The sequence below is a fragment of the Heterocephalus glaber genome, unplaced genomic scaffold (genome assembly GCF_053883595.1).
Source record: "Heterocephalus glaber isolate CG9 unplaced genomic scaffold, H.glaber_assembly_v1.0 deba00001745, whole genome shotgun sequence".
Lineage (NCBI taxonomy): Eukaryota > Metazoa > Chordata > Mammalia > Rodentia > Bathyergidae > Heterocephalus > Heterocephalus glaber.
In genome coordinates, this window is record NW_028258451.1 from 3026674 (window position 1) to 3038414 (window position 11741).

Sequence of the window (11741 nt, forward strand, 5' to 3'; positions counted from 1 at the left end):
GCTGCTGAGTAGCCCTGTGAACTCTCCACCCACCCAGGCCACTTACTCACTTGCTTCTTCTACTGAAACTTACTCCCAAAATACCCAAAGGCTCATGCCTTACTTCCTGAAAATGTGTGTTCACTGTCTTATTAAAAAGCATTGTGTCCTCAATTTGTCCCGTACTAAAACAGTAGTCTTTTCATTGTTTATTCTTCAAGGTTTATGTTAGAATCGTATAAGGAAGAAAGTCATTAGTTGAATTCGTGAAAGTGGTGCTCACTGAGCTGGACAAAATAACTGACTATGCAGACATAAGAGAAGCTGCCTATGGGAACCACAGAAAGATACATCTTTGGATTACTGCTGCAGGATGGCCCCCAATTTCTCTCTGTCTTCTAGAGGGACTATCATGCCACTCTGGCATATTTTTTTCTCTTGTCCATGATAAAACACACAAACTGACAATCTAACTTTAATAATCCAGGAGTGTAAATTTCGACTGCAATAAGATCATTTTTTATTAACTTCCCTGCCAGCGCAGGCATTTTGTGTCTAAATGACTCTATAAAATACTATAATATTCGCTTTTGGACTAATATCATTTAGGAGTATCTACAATACTATATATTTAGGTCTAGCTGAACTGTATGAATGGAGTTTGAAAAGATTTGCCTTCCAACACGTAGGCGTCCAGCCCACATCTCAGATACTCCGTTTCCCGGTTCAGAACTAGAAAAAGCAGATCTCGATGCTCCCTGGAAGTGCGCCTTCCCGGGGTGGTAGGGGGCCAGCGCCTGCCCTGGGTCTACGCAAACTACATTGCCCGGAATGCACCGCGGGGAAGCCAGGAAGGAAGAACCCGGCACAGCACAGAATTAACAGTTTCCATGGAGACACAAAGGGGCAGGACTTCCGGTGTCTTCTTTGAGGCGGGCCTTGTGACTTCCCTCAAGTTCCGGTCTGAGGCTCCGGGGCGCCGGGTTGGTGTCGAGGAGACTAGAACCTGACGGCAGAGAGCGGCCGTCGTCCCCCGCACCGAGGCGGGTCCACAGCGTCCACGCCAGCCCCAGGACAGGCCCCGCCCCGCCCGGGTGGCCTGCAGGGTCGATGGCGGTGGCCGCGCCGAGGTCCCCGGCCCAGGTGAGCCCGCGTCCAGGTTCCAGCCTCAGACCCCTGTGCCGGGCCAGGAGCACTCGGAGCCCCAGACCCACCTGCCTCTGCGGGCAGTGCACCAGCGAGACCGGGTGGTCCCGGGTCGGAGGGCAGCGCCCTTCTCCTGGGGCTCTGTACGGAGGACAGGCCCTGCTGTCGAGGTTCCGAGGTATCCCTCAGACCTTGCGAGGCAGCGTGCAGTGGAGGGGCCATGAGGACACGGCACCGAGACCTTGCATATGCACAGAGTCCCTTGTCTGGTTAGCGGTGACAGGGAGCACTCACACTGGAGGTAAGCCAGCCAAGAAGGTCGCCTGAGTTCAGCGCCAGGCACAGTACAGGAAAGCCCGAGCTCCTTCAGCCCGCCGTGCTTGGATCCTAGGTCCTGCCTCTTCCCGTGGCTCCCACGGCCGTAGGGAAAGGGCGAATGGAACCCACACAGGGAAGTGGAGGGTGACCCCCTTCCCGCAGTGGCCTGATCTCCACCAGCTTGTTCTCTGCATTGTTGTGTTCTGGGCTCCTAGGAGCTATTCTTCTAGTTCTTGGTTGTAGAGTCCTGGAGAAACTCCAAGCCTAAGCCATTAAATCCATGGTTATGTGGCGGTGCTCCCACTTACCGCAGCCGGGGTGAACAGTTTTGGAAAATTGTTCCTAGAACTGGTACTAGTGTATGGAAGTGCTTGGAACTAAAATTAAGCTGGGAATATTTAGGAAACCATGGGTCTCTTTTATATGAGAACAGAGAGCAGGGGGCATGGGGATTGCAATGGCTGCCTGAGAAGTTGTGCGTCCCTTCAGAAGATGATGGGAAATTTGGATTAGAAAAGGGAGGTGGCTTTACCAAGGTCTTAACAGTCTCCATTGGTCTGCAGAGTAGCAAGCAGACTGAAGCTGAAGAAGGGGCTCAGGGTATTGACATAGCCCAGGTGAGTGTTAACGGGCCAATGTTGTGCCTTAGGAGATGTGATTACATTCTGAAACTGAATTTTTAAAAAGAGCAGCTAAAAGTTTCAAATGTGGACAGCAAGAGAGTGAAACGACTCAGGGATGACCCTGTGGTTTTTATAGGACTAAAAGTTCAGTCAAGTTGGAATGAAGAGTAATGTTCGCTGGGAACATCAGGAGCTTGATTTTGGTCATGATGCATGTTTGAGATGTTTCAGAGGCCACTGAATAGTGGAACTCAGTGGGGAGCTGAATGCAGGTGAAAATCTAGTGATTGGTTGAGAATGGAGACATACCAAAAGTGGTTATTGTATGGACTAAGATGAGTGAGCTGTGGATCATATTTAGAGGAAATTGTCAAGTTGTGATCATAGTAGTATTAGGGGGCTTTAGAAGGAAGAGTGTGGCTGAGTACTGGGCCTCCTGATTGGATACTAGGGTGATGGTATTAGGCTCCACAAACATAGGTGAGGGAGGTAAGTGACCATTTTGATTGGTTGCATCAAATGGGATAGTTTGCCAGGTGGCATAGCCTTGCAGAAGAGGAATGCCTGTAAGATAGATGCAAATGTGTAAGTGTGTGAGGCAAAGTGATGCTTGGGCTGGACCTGGTGATTATTCACCACTCTGCAGAATCCTTGGATTTTGCGATGCCTTTGATAGGGCCTGGTGTTTTTCAGGCTGGAGGATGAGGGGAGAGCAATCATGGTCATCTGTGATAATTGCTTGGCCTGGGGGAGTGACCATTGGGACTGGGCTTTGAGGTAGACAGAGTAAGTTTGGACAGCAAGTGTTGAACAGAAGGGTATTAGAATTATTAGTATCTGAGATGAACACATGGTCTCTGGGACTAAATCTTGGGGTAAAATGGAGCCAGGCTGGGAGCCATATTAGAATTTGGGTCTGCCACCATTAGTGTAAGCTATAAGAGGTCTATTATAGTATTAGATCCTGGTTGACTCTGTCAAGGATACTCAGTGTTTTGTGCTAAGTTGCTGTATAAGGCTTAAAATTAAGGCCCAGTGTTCTTTGATATCTTGACATTTAGTGAAATCTGGACAATATCAAATCACCTGAATTTAAGTTTCCCCTCTCTACTTTTTTTCCTGTTCATAATGTCTCCAAATAGACAACTCTGTTATCAAGGGGACCAGTCACTATTTCTGTTTATTCCTTTTCGAAGATTTCAGCTCTCTTCCTTTTCCCCATTATCTTTCCCTCTCTTCCTTCTTTTTCCTCTAAGTCTCTACAGAGTTCTCCAGACAAATCAAATACACAACCAGGGAGCACCTCACACTTTTAGTCTTACAAATCTTGCATTCCACAGCAACTGGTTGTTCTATTTTTCTGGACTGTACCTCCATGTGCATCTTGTGTGACTTTATATGTGATTAATAAGCCACTATCTAGTTATTCCATCTAGTGTCAGTTGGTATGGTGTGTTTGGCCATCCTCATAAAACTAGAGCAGGAATGCCACCTTCACCAATAGTGTGAAGAGGAGGGCATTAAAACAAAACCAATGTGGGTACATTAGGGAAATCTCTGTGGTGTGTGGCATTTAGGTGGTGGGGCCATGGGCATGTGGCTATGGTATCTGGAGTTAGGAAGGATTTGTTACCTAAAAAATGATGTACACATGGAGAAGGAGCAGCCATGACAGCCCCATTCCGCTGTTGAGACTTATATGACCTTGAGTATTTTAGTGACATATCTTAGGGTGGGAGGACATAGATCTTTCTTTCTTTCTTAGTTGTCTGTTTGTCCTCATCCCTGTTGCTGATGACTTGTACCTGGTGACCAGTGAACCCTTGGCAGGACAATGACACTAGGGGTGATTTCTTGTCTCAGTTGGGGAGCTTGGGAAGAATATGGGCGTGGGGCAAATATGTAGGGGAATGCATTGTTTTCCTTCAGGAGAGGAATTATTTGTGGCTTGATCTGTCTCCATCATGGCAGGGAAGCGTGACCTTTGACGATGTGGCCATACACTTCTCCTGGGATGAATGGCATCTCCTTGACGAGGCTCAAAGATGCCTGTACCATGATGTGATGATGGAGAACTTGGCACTTATCACCTCCCTGGGTAAGATCTTCTCACTCACCCATGTACCCTGAGCTAGTCTGTGGGCTTCCCCTTCCCCAGGGGTAAGTCTGTCCTAGTAACTTGACCATGGGCTCTGCTCTCCTCGCCTCTCAGTTTCCTGGGTAGATGCTGTGGTCAGTGGGACTGAGGTGTGCATACTGCCTTCTCTCCTTTAACAGCCCCAAACCCTGTTTCCCTGCAGCCTAGCAGGGAAGGATTCAGGACCAGGAGTCTTACAGTTACCTTGATGTATCCCACCTTCCTTGCTCTCTCTGAAGGATTGTCTCTGACCATGTCCAAGGCCCCAGGTGCCCTAAGTTCTACTTCCTTTCACTGACCTTTCCTAATCCCTATCAGTATAAGTGGTTACTGTCACCAACATGTTCACACTAAAGTGGACCTGGATTCTTTTTGGATTTCCTTCCTCAGAAGTTTTCTGTGTGATATTTGAGGTTTTGTTTCCCTGAGCTGTCATGTGGTGGGTTAATGCTTGTCTCTGTGGTCTTTCCTTTCCCTTAGTACTTGCATCAGCTGGGTGCCATGTACTGTGTATCTTGAAGGTAGGGAAGATAGCCGGTGGTTCGCAGGATAGCTGTGAATCCAGCAACAGCAAATGAGCTGAGAGGGAACATGATCCTGGGTAAGAGATGACATGAGGGCTGTGTTCAAATTGCAGTAGGTGTGTATTCAGTTTGACTTAGTGTTTTTGTGTCAGTTCAGGGTCTGTAGCTCATTTCTTCATTTCCTTTATCAATTCTTGACAGTTTACCATTTTGTCAACTGTACAGATTGCCCCATCTAAACTTGCATCTATCCCTGGCGTTAATCCTTACATCCCTTGACTCCATGTCCCTTCACCTTTACTCAGTAGTTCACATGCAGTATCCCCAACATTGGCCTGTATGTATTGTGTAGTGAGATATGCACACAGTCTTAAGCAGTCCTTGAAGGCCAGCTGATTTATTAAAGTTGTGTCTTCTTGGGCCTGGACACACCATTCCACTTAGTACTCATGTTATCAGCTGACAAATTGCTCCCCAAAATTGCTTCTATGGATTGAATTTTAAGCCCTATGTCTCCTCTCTGTGTTGAATCACATAATGTATCCCTTACCTCATGGCCCTCCCTCATCCTGTCATCTTTATAGCCTAGTATCGCCAAGCAACCTGAACCCATTCTTGTCCTGCCAGTAATCCCATGGATTTTTCCTGGGATTGTCACACATAGTCCTATAGGGGGTGCTCCCTTTCACCAAAGTTAGCACTTCACCAGCATTTCTTTTTCTTAGGTTGTTGGCCTAGAGTAGAGGATGTGGCAGCATCTTCTGAGCAGAGTGCTTCTTTAGAAGGAATGTCCCAAGTAAGGACTTCGAGTGAAGGTCTATCTCCCCAAAAGACTCATCCCTGTGTAATGTGTAGCCAGTTCTTAATAGACATCTTGCATATGATTCATCACCAGCAGGGAACGCATTCTGATCAGAAACTATACAGATGTGGGGCATGTGGAAACCAATTGTGTTTCATTACAGACACTCATCAGCATGAAAAGCTGCAGTTTGGCCAGAAATGCTTCAGAAGCAATGGGGGCAGGTTCTTGTTTGTGAACAGGTCCAAATTCCACGTGTCGTGGGAGCACTTTACCTGCAGGAGAGTGGGGAAGGACTTCCTACCCAGCTCAGAATTTCTTCATGATCGGGCCACGTGGACTAAGGAACAGTCAAACAGCAAAAGTAATTGTGGGGCTGTCTGTCACAGTGGAAAAACTCAATATGAGCAGCCGAAAGCCCCTAGTAGAGAACGCAGTTACATTTGTCATCAGTGTGGGAAATCTTTTAGTAAAAGCTACAGCCTCAATGATCATTGGAGAGTTCATACTGGTGAAAAGCCTTATGAGTGTGGGGAATGTGGGAAATCCTTCAGGCAGAGCTCTAGCCTCATTCAGCACCGGAGAGTTCACACTGGAGTGCGACCTCATGAATGTGAAGAATGTGGCAAATTATTTAGCAACAAGTCCAACCTCATTAAACATCGGAGAATTCACACTGGAGAAAGGCCTTATGAGTGCAGTGAATGTAGGAAATCCTTCAGTGAAAGCTCTGCACTCCTTCAACATCAGAGCGTTCACACTGGCGAAAGGCCTTATGAGTGCAATGAATGTGGGAAGTTCTTTACTTATCATTCCAGTCTTATAAAGCACCAGAAAGTTCATCGTGGATCAAGGCCTTATGAGTGCAGTGAATGTGGGAAATCATTTAGCCAAAACTCCAGCCTCATTGAACATAGGAGAGTTCACACTGGAGAAAGACCTTTTAAGTGCAGTGAATGTGGAAAATCATTTAGCCAAAGCTCTGCCCTCCTTCAGCATCGAAGAGTTCATACTGGAGAAAGGCCTTATGAGTGCAGCGAATGTGGGAAATTATTCACCTACAGTTCCAGTCTCCAAAAGCACCAGAGGGTTCACACTGGATCGAGGCCTTATGAATGCAGTGAATGTGGGAAATCCTTTACTCAGAACTCCAGCCTCATTAAACATAGGAGAGTTCATACTGGCGAAAGGCCTTATGAGTGCACCTACTGTGGAAAGTCCTTTAGCCATAACTCCAGCCTCCTTAAACACTTGAGAATTCATAGTCAATAAAGGCCTTCTGAGAGGCCAGTATGGAAAATCCTTTAGTCAAAGTTCCAACTGCATTTCACACTAGAAAACTGACTTTAGAAAAGTCCCATAAGTGTAGTGAATGTGAGAAAACATTCAGCTGAAGGCCTTATCTATTCACGTTCTCATGGGAATCACACCTGTGATGTGTAAGGATGTGGTGTTTTGTTTAGTGTGACAACTCTGGAGGGGTTACCGTCTTCCTGAATAGATCCTCATACATCCAAGCATCCATACAGATTCCAAGTATGTGGGAGCTGCATTGCACTTTTTAACCCACTCTGGGCCCTTGCTGGATTTATATCACTGCAGGTTCTGTAGCAGAAATTCGCCTGTACCTCCTGCAGGTGCCTGCAGTGTGCACTGTTCACCCATACCAGTGTATTCAGCTAAGTGAACCTGTGTTCTCCCATTTGTGGGGGAAATTTTTTAAGTAGCCTGAACATTTGTTCTCTTTTTGTTTCTTCTGATGAGATAGGGCATGGACCAGATGCAGTTTGGGCAAAAGAACTCTGCTGGTGACTTGCAATGATGGATTGCCTTTTTAGGTGATATTACTGGACTCACATAGCTCTTGATGGAAATTTTCAGCCTCAGAAATCACCAGCCATGGGAACTACCTTCCTTCCAGTGCTCTGGATTGTACCATAAAGTGTTTACTGCTGAAGTCGCCATTTATCTTGGGGATTTTATTCATTGAATGTGGTGTTTGAAAACAAGTTCTGCTAATATAAAGGGGTGACCAGGTTTTGTTGGGATCCCAGATGTGTCCCTCAGAGGGGTTGACATGACAGAATATACTTCTCTAATTTGGATCTGGTTTATATGGCTGCCTGAGGCCTCCAAGAAAAATATGCAAGGCATTGTCCTCATTTGTATCCTAAATTCCATAATATGTTGTGGGCTCAGAGGTCAACCTGAGGAGTATTGACAATCTGGTGCTTCTAAGGGGAGCATAAAGCATGAAATTACTCTCTTATTCTCAGGTGATAGTGTATCATGTTCAGTTCTGGTTTGGGAGTCATGTTCCCTAGGTCCTTCAGTGAACATATTTGCCTCAATATCCTGATCTCCTTAGAGTAGCATGACAAGGTACATGATTATACAGAGATTATAATTGTTTCAGAAATGTTGCATTAATGAGGAATGGGAGAAATTGCCACAAACTGTTTGTAAGGTGCCTCTTCTAGATGAGGCATCCACAGTATTCCAGCCACTATGGCTGGGGAAGATGAGCAGATTTAGAAGGTCTTAGGACCTTCAGTCCTATTATCTTGTGTAGCTGAGGTTGTTGTCCAAGAAGATGATGTAAAGGTTTTATGGAATGTAGCAGCCTCTGGGCTATTCATCTCAAGGTTACTACTATGCATCCAGGAATACAAGGATAGAAAGAATGGGGATCTTCGTCCATTCTTGTGGCCTCTGTGAGCAGCCACCTCTCCTGCTGAGTCAGGTGGAAATGGCCTTCTCTACTCACCTGAGTTTTCTATCATTGAGGAAAGGGGTCCTCCAGGTTACAGGAAGAAAGTTGGTGGTCTCTACATAGAACTCTCAAATCCGATTTTCCAAAAGCAGAAAGAAATCCAGATTTTTATTTTGAACTGTATTTATAAATTCTTAATAATATAGATCATATGCTATTAATGGCAGGTATTTATACATGATGAGTTTTGACTTTCATATAAACCCATTAATCTATCCTTATAACTATCATAATACACCAATCCATCACCTACATATTTATCTTGTGCTCTTTAACATTGCTCCCTTTGCCTTCCAGGTAGCCATTAATTTACTTCCAGTAGAACAGATTTGTTTTTATTTTTCAGAATTGTATATTATTGAAATCATAAAGTTGTTACTCTTTTTTTCCAGTGGATATATTCAAATAGCCTATTTATCTTGAGATTCATCAGTCATGTTTATATGAATAGTTTTTTTTTTATTGCTGAGACATCTGATGTTCTATGGATAAAGCACATTACTTCTCAGCCTTTTGGGTAAGATCATGTGTAATATGGATAAAGCACTTTTCATCTGGTCATGGATATTTTGTCTACACTTTCTTATGTTATTGTAAATAAAACTGCTGCAGTAATTTGAATATAATTCTTCACTTGAATATGTTTCATTTATCTTGTGTTAACAGTGCAGTGCCTGAGTCACAGACTAGGTGGATGTATAACTTTTTAAGAAAGGCCAAACTGATCTACTGTGGGTTTTCTCTGGATTCCTATGAGCAGTGTATAAAATTTCCAGCTCTTCCATATCTTTGCCAATGATGAGCGTAGTTAGTTTTTTAACATTAATTTATTTAGTAAATGTGTACCAGTATCACACTATAGTATCAGTTGTATTTCCCTGATTTTTCATCATGTTGAACATTTCTTTCATATATGTATACCCTGTCTCTATATGTTCTTTAGTAAAATGTCTGATCACATCATTTATATATATGTAAAAGTGAATCTTAGCATCATCCTTTTTCATTAACGGGTAACTAGATAGTGAAACAAATACTTACATTTGAACTTCATGCTTTAGTGATGTGACTTGCAAAATGGAATAATTGTTTTTGAATTCCTGAGCTCAAGAGCATAGAAAATAATAAAATACAGAGTGATGATTAGGAAGAAAGAAGGTTTTATGTTTGCTTTTAAAATAGTTTGGGGCATAACTGACTTGACCCTGTGTGTCTAGCACATTTATTTTTATGTTTTGATACATAGGCATTCCCTAAAACCAAAAGTTTCTCCTTTTTAGTTCCTCCTCCTGAACATAAAATTTATTGGTACACTGACATGTTCTGTCTTTTTTTAGCTTGATTTTCAACATGTACAGACAATGGAAATGGTGGAGAGGTGGGGTGGGAGAGCATCACAGTGTAGCCCCAGTGTAATGACATGCTCAGCAGAAGACAGCAGTTGACTAGGGATCTGTGAAGTAACACAAATATTTTTCTTTCCCAAGCAAATCATAACATCTTCAAACACACCCAGTATCTCTAGCTTCTGTTTCTCACACACAACACAGAATCCAAACTTGTCACACAAAACAGTTGAATAGTGAACTCCAAATGAGCTCCCAACAGAAACCCTAGAACAGCTCAAAAATCTCCAAAATTGCTCACACAGCCCCAGATGGACTCCTAACCTCAAGGCACAAGAAAAGGGAAGGATGGGAGCTGGTATCTGTAATAATTTAAACTTCTTGAAAGCCAAGTCCCTTGCAACCCAGAGATAGGTGAATTACAAGCCAAACACTGGGAGATTTAGGGTTAGGCACTGTAAGTGTGGGCCCAAAACCTCTCTCAAGAAGGAGCAGAGTGTTGGGGGTTCCTTTCTCATGGTCAGGACCAGTGCCTGACCATGGGACTTGTGCCAGTGTGTCTGTTTTTCCTATTCATATATTTTTTCTCAGGTGCATGGTACATGAGATCTCAACTTCTTTCTAGTTTTGTATCAGTGGGGCTTGATCTGTATTTTGTGATGTGGTACATTATGTTAGGAGGGAAAGTCAGAATCTGCCTGTTCTGCTGCGTGACTGATTTTACAGATTTTACCTACTCCCATCACCAGTTAAAATACCCCCTTCCCCCAGTGTCTTCCTCAGCAGCCTCCTCATGATGAGATTTCATCTGTGGGAAGACAGATAAGATGGATGGGGCAGTGTCAGGTACTATGAACAACCATTACAGTAGTGAACCTTCAGAGAATCAATCTTCAGGTTCTTAAAAAAAAAAAAATCACAAATTGCATAATTGTAAAACTATTTCTATAGGGAACCTGAAACAGAAGATCTTCCAGAATTAGCTAAACTTTGAAAGTTGATAGCTGACCCAAGTCATTTGAAAGAAATGAAGACAATAAACAGTAGTTTTATTTTTTCAAAAAGACATCAAGCTGAGACCCCTGTCTGACTGGAGATGTAGCTCAGTGGTAGAACATGTGACCACGCCCTGGGTTCCACAACCAGCATGGACAAAGAAAATAGACTCCTCTGTCTAAATACTACTACTCCTTATATCTACAGTACTTATAGTCATTCCTGTTCCAATTTTCTACAGACCCCTCGTTTTACCCATAATAATGACACTTTTACTTATTTTCTAATTTATTGTTATAAATAGCACATGTGAAACCACTCGCTGGAGTCAGGCTTTTGTGAGGAGAAAGTTTATTCCAGTGAACAGAAACTAAAATCAGGGATAGATTCTAGCAGCTAGTTGGAAAAAGCCGGGTTTATTATATCCATGTATAGATGGACTGACATTGGGAGAGATAAATAGCTAGGAGAGATTTTGTCCATAGGTGGATGGGCTAACATCGAGAATGGGAGACATTCACAGCTACTGGGAAAGGAATTAGGCTTATATAGGTATTGAAGGGGCTAAGAAATCTGGGGTGAAATGTTTACGACTGACTCCAAGGATGGTCAGTGCAGGTGTGTAGACAGTCACTGGACTTTTTGGCGCCAGGGAGATTGCCTTAGAAATAGCCTGTTGTTTGCTGAAAGTGTTTGTGAAGGACTCACTTAGGTCAGGCATGACAAATATTATGTGGTAGATCACAGTTTATTAATTTAAGGCTGTTTTTCAATCATCTATACCAAGAACCACCTCTGTAAGTCTTACTGGCTGCTGGATGTGCCATCCATAACCAAACCTACAGTGTACAAGCATCTGGGCAGCTCCAGTTTCATCAAATAAGACCATAGGAAATTGTAGACAATAGCATTTCCATTTGGACTTCTGTGGAAAATTAACCTTAAGAAAATCAATCTGTGACTTTGCTAGATATCTTTCAGAAAAAAGAATAAATTATTAATATCTATTTTTGAAACCATAAATAATACTACATGAAAAAAACTAATAGGAATTTGAATGCATACGCCAGCCAATGTAAGGCTGTGGAACTAAAATA

General features: G+C 43.4%; 1 protein-coding gene across 5 annotated transcripts; it reads left to right on the forward strand.

Moving 5' to 3' along the window:
- Positions 1-909: 909 nt before the first annotated feature.
- LOC101696717 (uncharacterized) lies at positions 910-8928 on the forward strand. 5 transcript variants are annotated; one of them, XM_087200857.1, is made up of 3 exons: positions 910-1426; positions 4038-4164; positions 5453-8928. In XM_087200857.1, the coding sequence occupies exons 2-3, from the start codon at positions 4131-4133 to the stop codon at positions 6799-6801; spliced, it is 1383 nt and encodes a 460-aa protein (XP_087056983.1). In that variant the 5' UTR covers positions 910-1426; positions 4038-4130; the 3' UTR covers positions 6802-8928. The 5 variants fall into 5 exon arrangements, with proteins under 5 accessions (XP_087056983.1, XP_012921715.1, XP_004866597.1 ...); XM_013066261.3 differs by having other exon boundaries at positions 910-1122; XM_004866540.4 differs by having other exon boundaries at positions 910-1122; positions 5693-8928.
- Positions 8929-11741: the final 2813 nt, after the last annotated feature.

Excerpts from the sequence above, each read along its gene's own strand:
- LOC101696717 (XM_013066261.3), top strand. The coding sequence starts at position 1,090 with ATGGCGGTGGCCGCGCCGAGGTCCCCGGCCCAG. Across the intron at positions 1,123-4,037 it reads CGCCGAGGTCCCCGGCCCAG|GGAAGCGTGACCTTTGACGA; the intron begins GTGAGCCCGCGT and ends CCATCATGGCAG. Across the intron at positions 4,165-5,452 it reads GGCACTTATCACCTCCCTGG|GTTGTTGGCCTAGAGTAGAG; the intron begins GTAAGATCTTCT and ends TCTTTTTCTTAG.